Source organism: Lethenteron reissneri, chromosome 43, assembly GCF_015708825.2.
Source record: "Lethenteron reissneri isolate LAM-NWPU_2019-01 chromosome 43, ASM1570882v1, whole genome shotgun sequence".
Taxonomy (NCBI): Eukaryota; Metazoa; Chordata; class Hyperoartia; order Petromyzontiformes; family Petromyzontidae; genus Lethenteron; species Lethenteron reissneri.
Genome location: NC_083821.1, coordinates 7,904,558 through 7,914,314, shown reverse-complemented (window position 1 = coordinate 7,914,314; position 9,757 = coordinate 7,904,558). Strand labels below are relative to the sequence as shown.

Below are 9,757 nucleotides of genomic sequence, written 5' to 3'. Positions count from 1 at the left end.
CTGCCATACAGAGTCTGCCATACAGAGTGGTGCACCGTATGCTGCACCTATTTGCGTTTGGCTGTCAAGTTTAGATAAAAGGATGCTCGAAAATATTAAAGTTTTAAGAAAAGCATGCATATATCTGAGTGTGGGCGTATTGGTTTCTTTTCAAACATAGAAACCGGTAACATTTGTGTGCACACAAGTATTGATGTAATGTAAAAACAAGTATAACCCGTAAAAACAAGGTTTTTCACTATAAATCCTTTATATGTGTGGCGGCTAGAGTCCTCTCGTCCTCTGGCTTGAGATGGCTGCCACCTATGGGTCAGATGATTGCATGGCACCATTAAGCAATTGGTAATTAAATATAATATTTTTGTCCTAAAAAGTGTAAAAAAAAATTTCACGAAAATTAATTGTCACGCACAACGAGTCTGTGTGGAAAATGTCAGCTCGATTTGATCACGGGAAGTGGGTTAAAAAACGACCGAAAGATTTGCACGGTCGTAAGCAAGCAAGCAAGCACGCAAACAAGCAAGCGAACTTAATATAAAGGCTTTAAAAAGCATTGCTTTCTTTCCCATTGTTTCCATCTCCGTGCCATATAATTGATTTTTGTTCAATTTAACTCTGCAAACTAATCAATTCGTAGTAGGCGAACCCTTCCTATTTTTAAACACGTGCTTATTTTACCAGGTAAAGCCCACTGAGCTGTGAGAAAATTTTCAGGGGCGAACTTGCCACACGTGACGGGCACATTGAAGTTGACTATGTCACAATCACGTGGCAATTTATAGTAGCAGCCAAATAACCGAAACACATCTTTTTGAATTTGGAAGGAAAAACCAGACCCGGGAAAAAAATCCACAGGACCACCACGGAGAGAGAGAACACGCAAACTCCAAATATACAATAAGCGTCGTCAGGGTCAGGATCGAATCTCATACCTCCTGCTAACCAGACATGGGAGAACACATTCCTGCGGAGGGAGCTGGTAGGAACGTTGGGTTGCTCGGTCAATGGCCAGGGTCAACGGCGGCGTGGTGTATTCCGCAAATATGGCCGACTGTGAGGGCGAGCACAAGCCAGCGTGAGTAGGTTAAACGTTGAGTTTTATAAGGGCACCACGGGGTGACCAGCCCCTCCCCACCCTCCCCCTCCCCACCCTCCCCACCCAGCCCCTCCCCACCCAGCCCCTCCCCACCCTCCCTTCTCCACCCAGCCCCACCCCTCCCATGTTTGGATGCACGACGGACGGACACAATAATCCCCTGTGGGCTGGTGTAACCAGGAGGTTCCTACCAGTATAACATCTCACTACCTCAATGGCAATAAGGACTCACTGTCATTACCTCCAGAGATAACACACCACAATACTCAGTCAGTCTCCCACCATGCCAGGTTAACACGTGCCTTGCGGATGTAAAACTCCAGCCCTTATATCCCTCTCGATGTGCCATGTCCTTTCTCAAAGACGTCAATGACCATGACTTTCCATTTAGATCTCTCCATGATATTTACTCAAGAACTTCGCATGAAATACTCCCAGTTGCATCCAATTCGCCGTCTTCCTAGACTTCTTGTACCATCTTCTTGGTTCTTTCGGTAAAGTCACGTAGAAGGGAAGTAATAAAATAATAAAAATAAAACATAATACAATAAAATAATATTATTATATTATAAAACATAATAAAATAAAATAATATTATTATATTGTTTAATTTTATTATGTTTTATTTTTATTATTTTATTACTTCCCTTCTACGTGATTTTACCGAAAGAACCAAATAAAACAATATAATAATATTATTTTATTTTATTATGTTTTATTTTTATTATTTTATTACTTCCCTTCTACGTGACTTTACCGAAAGAACCAAGAAGATGAAGCCCTGCAGTCACGAAAGCTTTAAATCGAAACTTCTTGTACCAGTCAAAACATTACATTCAGTCTCTTGTTTTCTCATCACACGTTCAAGAAATAGTTTCAACATCACTGAGAAATGTTTTCCAAAACGTTTAAATTGCTGGTTGTACCGAGCGGCGCGTTACGCATGTTAAGTACGTTGAACTTCTGTACGTAGCCAACCGTGCTCATTGGAGGGTGCGTGAGCGCTGAAACAGAAAGAATGATAAATTACGTGAATGCAGAAGGAAGCCAATGCATGAACATGATTTATCATTTATTCTGTCTCGGATTCATTTAATCCTGTTAAAGCGCGGCTCGTGGCAGTCTCATGACACAGCAAAGAGGCCAGTGACGTGCGGTGAGGTCAATGGCTGGGGGAGGCACTGGCCAGTGTCAGAGCCAGAGTCACACACTGAGCGGGGCGTGGTCTCACTGAGGGGGGCGTGTCCTCACTGAGTGAGGCAGATGTGATAGCTGCCTCCCCTGGTGCTTTTTCATTGCAGTTTTATGACGAGACCAGCGTGCCTAAATATCTTCATACACGACTTTTGGCGTCCTCTGGTCTAACACCGTTTGAGACGAGGCTCAAAAGAAAGGTGCCTCTGGTGTGGACCAATCAGTTTCAAGGACAATGCATAAATTATCAGAGCGTGTTTTTTATTTGCGTTCTGACCACAAGCATTGTGGTTAATGCAGACATGATTCCTTGTAAAAGGTTTCAGTTTGGTGTTTCAACATCTTAACACCTGTTTTGTTGCCGGAAAAAAAAGGGGAAAACCCTATTATCATTTTTTGGTACTGGAAAAGAAGATCCCAAGATATATCTTCATACACATACGTGAAATAGGTTACCTGGACTATGGAAGGCGAGGACATGTAATGAGGGGTTGCGCAATGAGAGGGGAGGCTGAGCTCATCGCTGCCTCCTCGCCTCTCGTCTCTCCTTGCATTTGCAGCGGAACTCTGCAAATTTGGCGATTTTGACTATAAAAATTATTGGAATCATACATAAATGACATTTATAACACAGATCAGTGGACACATCTTAATATATATATTTTCTAATTTTCGTAACAGCTATTTTCATTGGAGTTATGGCAGGTGAGGCTCTGCCTCCCCTGCCTCCCCTGACCGCACGTGACTGAAAGCGACGCGTCAGTGAGCGCAGCGGCGCACACTCGCCTCGGAATTCAAATGCCGTGTTTTTCAAACGCAGTATATATTTTTTTTAATCTCGTATACAGACGCGTAGGAACCAGATGTTGCAAAGTTGACGTGTTTTACACCAAAGCTTAGATCACCAATGTCTTTTTTAAATCCTTTATATTAAGTTCACTTGTTTGCTTGCTTGCGCGCTTACGACCGTGCAAATCTTTCGGTCGTTTTTTAACCCACTTCCCATGATCCAATCGAGCTGACATTTTGCACACAGACTCGTTGTGCGTGACAATTGATTTTCTTGAAAAAATGTTTCCAAAATGTTACACTTTTTACGGAAAAAAATATATATTTAATTACCAATTGCTTAATGGTGCCAGGCAATCATCTGACCCATAGGTGGCAGCCATCTCAAGCCAGAGGACGAGAGGACTCTAGCCGCCACGCATATAAAGGATTTATAGTGAAAAACTTAGTTTTTACGGGTAAAATTTTTTACATTGTGGTTGTGGGTAATGTAGTGGCCCTGAGTGGCTACAGGGGTCAAGTGAATAATACAATGGAACAAAAATAAAACACGTTGATTCCTACACATGCAATTTAATGATTTTTTTGTAGATTACTATAATCTACAAATTATTATAATCGGCGAATTTGTATGATTCAGAGATTATCCACGGTTCACGACTCCTTAAATCGCCGGAAAAATGTTCCTAAAATCCACGAAAATGTTTAAATTCACGGCACACTGTTTGCGGAATAATAATTTATGCTGTCTGTACCTAATGGCCACGGTGTTAATCATTACGCTTGTTTTATTTGAAACTGTTATGCTTACCGGTAACACGTCGCCGAGAAGGGGATACATATGTTTGGCTTGACACATTGATGGGTTGCACTATTGATTTGTCAGTGCTGCAGATGGAATGCGTGCTGCACCAGCAAACGACTTTCAGAGTTTGGTTTACACTGCAGTCTTGGTAACCGAACGTGTGGGTCCCAACAGATATGAATTACGCAGGCTGGATGGCAAATAAACAACATGACAGAGTGCAACTGTTCTACGCAACGGGATTGCATTGCGTCATTTGCAAGAATGTCCACACCTTGTCCAACCCCAAGCCAGAACTCAATGCCATCTAGATTATTCACTGAAATGTTACAAACACGTAACTTTCACCCCAGTGCCCCTGAATCCTTGGCGTTGATCAATCATGCAATTTCCTCAAAGTAATTGTTATCCCCACCGCGAAATCCTGTATCATTCCCATCAACCATGTTCAATTCACAGCTGGGTAATCGAGAGTTGGGTGGGACACGTATTTAAAATAATAAAGCATAAACAATGCGGCTGGAACATCACAGACATGTGATGGGTCTCTTGGACAGAGGGAGTTTATGTAACACAGGAGGCAGAATGGGTGAATCTATGAACAATCGTTGGTCATATATACATTTTTGTCTTAGGGACCGTCCATATATGACGTCACGCGATTTTGGACGATTTTGACCCCCTCCCCCCCAAAAAATGCTTCAAATCGCTTTAAACTATTGTCATTGTAGTGCGTATTTAATGTGGCGCTGCACTTTGATGTTGTAGGAGAAAACATTTATTAAAAAGTCTATTTAATTAAGTAGAACGTGTTGTCTATATTTAAAGTTGCGCATTTTGATGTGACGTCATATTTTTCACCCCCCCCCCTCGTCACACATCGTCACAAATGTCTGACCCCCCCCTCCCCCTAAGTGCGTGACGTCATTTATGGACGGCGCCTTACCACATAAGGCCCCTGAGTTATATATCAATGTTTCAGAAGCGACCTGGCTACAAATGAATTTTTTAGCAGGCAAATACTCGAAACGCGTGTTTCTACATGTGAAGGGAAAAACTGGAGGACCCGGAGAAAAATCCACGCGATCACGTGTAGAGAGAACATGCAAACTTTAAATATACAGCAGGCATCATGGTCGGCATCGAACCCAGGACCTTCTGAATAGCTGGCGAGGTAGTCAGCATCTCGCCACCGTGACACCCATATCATGTTGAATGTCCCCATACAATGCTGGAAATTCCATATTAGTCTGGCGGTGGTCAGTAGCTCCTTAGAACAGTCACTATTGATTTCCTTGCAAAGTAACATCGATTTTACATATCTATTGCAGTGATAGTTATTATAAACAGTATCTGTAATGGTTACTTCCTTTATTCTGGTATTGGCACAGTGCAGTAATGAATGCACGTGAAAATGCATGTGGACCATCATTTATAAATGCAATACAAACTACACTACTAATCCTCTTACGTTGGCATAATTTGTCTAATTGTGCTGTTAACCTGTACAGTATTACCACAGTCCATACAACAGCTTCATAATACTGTATGTAAGCATGAACTGTGTAGAATACTATCCAACATATATTAAATGCAGTACTATACCCAGTGCCAGGGTGAAGTATGCTCAAACCCCCCCCCCCCCATTTTTTTATCAACATAGTGGAGAGGGCCTTCAGAAATTGGCAGATAGAGAATGGCTGATAATCTTTGCAGCATCAATCTTGCTTTGAAGCTTTCGTGACTGCAGCAATCCATAATTTTTGGTTCTTTCGGTAAAGTCACGTCGGTAGAAAAATAAAATTTAAAATAATATCACAACGTTTCGATCGCAACACAAGCGGTGAACCAGGAAGAAACGACCGCTTGTGTTGCGATCGAAACGTCGTGATATTATTTTTTATTTTCTACCTACGTGCCTCTGCTGAAAGACCCACAGAGTATATTTACAGTATACTGCGTACTTTATCACAAACGAGGCAATACCCACGCATCACTCTCATCACATTTCATCCCTTTGCAAATCCATTAACAGATGAAGAGCCACTCCCCCCCCCCCCCACCACGCCATCATTCACGTGGCGTTGTTTGGCCATTCTCCACTGTTCAGTGAACGGTTGGTGAAGACAAGGAGGTGGGCAATGACTGTGGAGGCTGCTCGTGGGTCTGCTCAGATGTGAAGCACGGCAAGGTGGGGGGGGGGAATAAAAAATAAGAATATAAATAATCAGATTATTTCTATTTTTATAATTATAATTTTTATAAAAATATTAATAATCAGATTCTTTCTATTTTTATAATTAGAATTTTTATAAAAATATAAATAATCAGATTATTGTATTTTTATATTTTTCATAAAAATATAAATAATCTGATTATTTATATTTATTTTAAAAAAGTTTGATTATTTTTATTTTTATAATCATAATTTTTATAAAAATAGAAATAATCAGATTATTTCTATTAATATGATTTATATTTTTTATAAACATTCTAATTATAAAAATAGAAATAATCAGATTATTTATATTTTTATAAAAATTATAATTATAAAAATATAATCAGAATTTTTATTTTTTTTATTTTTTCACCTACGTGACTTTACCGAAATAACCAAAGAGTATGCAGCCACGAAAACTTCAAATCTAGAAGGTGGTGGGAGGGGGGTTCGAACCCGTCTCACAACCGCATCATTGACGACGGAGCGCAGTGCGCTAACCAATGCGCCACCGCTCCACCGACGCTGCACGGCATCTCATCCTCCTCCTCTTGATGATTCATCATCTCGAGCGCGCTGCGTCAGCTGACGTCAGTACACAGTGACACGGCATCGGGGATGTACACACCACACACACACACGCGTCGTTAAATACTTTTCCGGCATATTCCAGTGAGGTGTTAGTGTACACGCCTGTTCGTGATCCCTGCAGCAATAGATATTCGTGGTCGGAGACTAAGACACACAGAGAGTGATGTTCCTGATGTGTCTGGCTGCCGTGTTACATCGCAGCTGCATGCTCTGGCGTTCTGAATGATGTTCATTTCCTTGAGATGTGTAGTAGTCATTCTGGATGGACACTAATTTCTGTGTGTGCAGTGGGGCTCTAACAATACTGCTTACAGCTGTTAGCCACGTAGAAGAAGTGACCGGTTATTGATCGCGGTGTTAAATTCATGGGAAATGTCTACGATGTTGTCAGGGATTGCTATGCTGCCCAGGGCTTGACTGTGCCTGACGTCTGTAAGACTCTGCTCGCTTTCCCGTCGCAAGAGGTAAGAAGATACGACTAATGCATTTCCTTACGACATTTCAACTGGTTTAACCGATTCTATATGATATGAAGGCAGGTGGAATTTCCATCACTTGTAAAAATGTGCCGCACAAGAGGTAACATTTAAACGTTTATATAACGACCTTACATAACTGCTACTGTACGCGCCAGATTGTGAGTTTTTAATGACAAGTAATGGGATGTAACTGGTTGTACGAGTTTATATTTGCTATTGCTTTACGATGTTGTTGGCCTGGCCTATCGGATGGACTTAACCCTGCCATGGGAACGTGGAATTTCATTTGCGCAACTCTTGCGCATCCAATTTGGGGTTAATATTCAATCCATTGCTCATTCATTATCAGGGTGGCACACTGCAAAACAATTGTTTTGGACAGAAATGTAAAATACAGTTGTTTGCTGTATGAAAAAAAACATAGCATTGCTAGGTTTGTATCATTGTTTACGTTCATGCAACAATGCAGGTCGCACATAAGGTGGACAAGTTTAAACTTGCCTAACGGGTAAACGTGACGTATGAAATGTCAGAGTCATATTTTTCATTCCTTAGAAGGGCAACATTTGTCACATCAAAGGCAAGCCAACCTTTAGTCGTACCGATGTATTTGCACGGCTAAATGCGAGTGGATCGTTTGATAACCCACTCAATTTCAAATGGTTATCACACGATCCGATGGTGCTGGCCACCAAAAGGAATTGGAACCACTCATGTCACATCGGGTTGTACATTTCTGGTTTTTTGGCTCATTAACTAATATACGACATAACACCGGTGTTGCTTAGGGTTTGATGCATTTCTGTAATTTGCAACAGTGTACACTGATGCTTTTGTGTACGGATAAACACACGCTGTACACACCTCCCACGTGGAGTTAGTTCACTCGTTTAATATGAACATTATGGCGAATTCAATATTGGCTAAAGTAGCCAATTTTATGAATTTCACTCAAATAATCATGGGGGTATGCTCATCATCTCTCACAGCCCCGAGGCAGAAATGGATATTCCACATTGTGGCAGAGAGTAATTCCATAATACCATACAGAATCAGTTAATGTCGCAACAAAAAAACTTCAACATATATTCGTCATTAGCACTGCCTTTAAAGGAAACGTATAACATGCGACGTTCATGAGCAAATAATAAATTAGTTTTGCTATTTGTGCTTGTGCTCCACTGCAAACTTAGCGTCACTAAAGGATTCAGTAAAAATTTAAACATAGAATAATTCCTACGAAGGGATGGTGACATGTTCGTTAGATGCATCTGGATAAGTCAGCTCAGTACAATATACAATTTGTTCAAGTCAGTTTATGCGAATGTTTGGAAATCTTTGCGCTTTGAGATGCCATTTAATCGCCGAAAAATTGCCAAATCAAGCATTTAATTGATTGTGACCGAAGTTGATAATCATAACATAAAATGAAAAATTATAAAAAAAATCAAAAGAAATTTAAATAAATCAATTATGTGATTTAATTGATTTATTTTCATTTATTTTTATTTTATTATTTTTTACCTAAGTGACTTTACCGAACAAACCTAAGAGTATGAATCCTTGCAGTCACGAAAGCTTCAACTCTAGAAATAAAATGAAAATTTAAAGCTTCCGTGTTCATAACAGTTTCTAAATCCAACATCACTGTCAATTGTCATCCACAACCCAAAACACTCGGCAGTGTTTCTTTAAATTCGTCAATGACACTGCCCTCAAAGGAAAACAAATAAAATGTGTAAACGTTTCGAGCGATGGTCCTTCTTAATAGCACGCAAGCCTCGTCGTTGTGAGATTCCACATAGACTAACATCTGACCTTGCCCAGTGCAGAGGGAATTGCCCCAAAGGGTCATCCGATAGCACAGCGGTCGGGAACCTATATGGCTCGCGAGCCATATATGGCTCTTCTGGTGACGGCATGTGGCTCCCAGACAATTTTGAGTTGAAAAAAAATACAAAAATCAGTTTGGAACTGATTTTAAAATACTTGTGATATTGCTTAATAATACTGTGTCATTTTAAAGTAAACAGAAGTAAGTTTTGAAGATAAATTTCACGGGGCCTCAACGCCTGCATGAAGCTCAACCTCACCACGTACGAACCAGACTACAAGGCCATCAGCAAAACCATGCAGCACCAGAAGTCGCATTAAAAGTAAGACATATTTAATGTATTATACGTTAAAAATACTATATGGCTCTCAATGCAATATATTTAGAAATATTTGGCTTTTACGGCTCTCCCGGTCAAAAAGGTTCCCGACCCCTGCGATAGCAGATGCTCGAGATTAGACATTTCCCAAAGTAAGACGGCACCCCAATAACTGTGCCCCAGTCACTAAAACTATACTAACCATGTCATGGACAGAGATCCCCCTGTGAAAGGCAACACGGCACACGAGGGGGTGGGTGGCCAGCACCACGCCCGGCCGCCTTTGTCTCCCCAGTGGTGTTTACACACCACGCACCAGGTACTCATTTGAGGCTGAGACGACCTATCCGTGCACCCCATATACACGCGCTGACATTTACCGTATAAGACGCACTCACAACTGTTTTTTAATTTAAAATCTACACGGTGGTG

General features: G+C 40.9%; 1 protein-coding gene across 3 annotated transcripts in view; it reads left to right on the top strand.

The window, feature by feature from the left end:
* The first annotated feature begins 6,702 nt into the window (after positions 1-6,702).
* LOC133353208 (hydroxymethylglutaryl-CoA lyase, mitochondrial-like) overlaps positions 6,703-9,757 on the top strand; it is a 29,083-nt gene continuing 26,028 nt past the window's right edge. Inside the window, exons 1-2 of one of the 3 annotated variants that reach the window (XM_061569274.1) lie at positions 6,703-7,157; positions 9,199-9,328. Coding sequence is in view for 1 of the 3 variants with exons in the window: in XM_061569272.1 (XP_061425256.1) it covers positions 7,059-7,157 (99 nt within the window). In the remaining 2 variants the exon portion in view is untranslated. Of the gene's footprint in view, positions 7,158-9,198; positions 9,329-9,570; positions 9,645-9,757 lie in introns of those variants that run through there. The other 2 variants (XM_061569272.1, XM_061569276.1) reach the window with 2 other exon arrangements.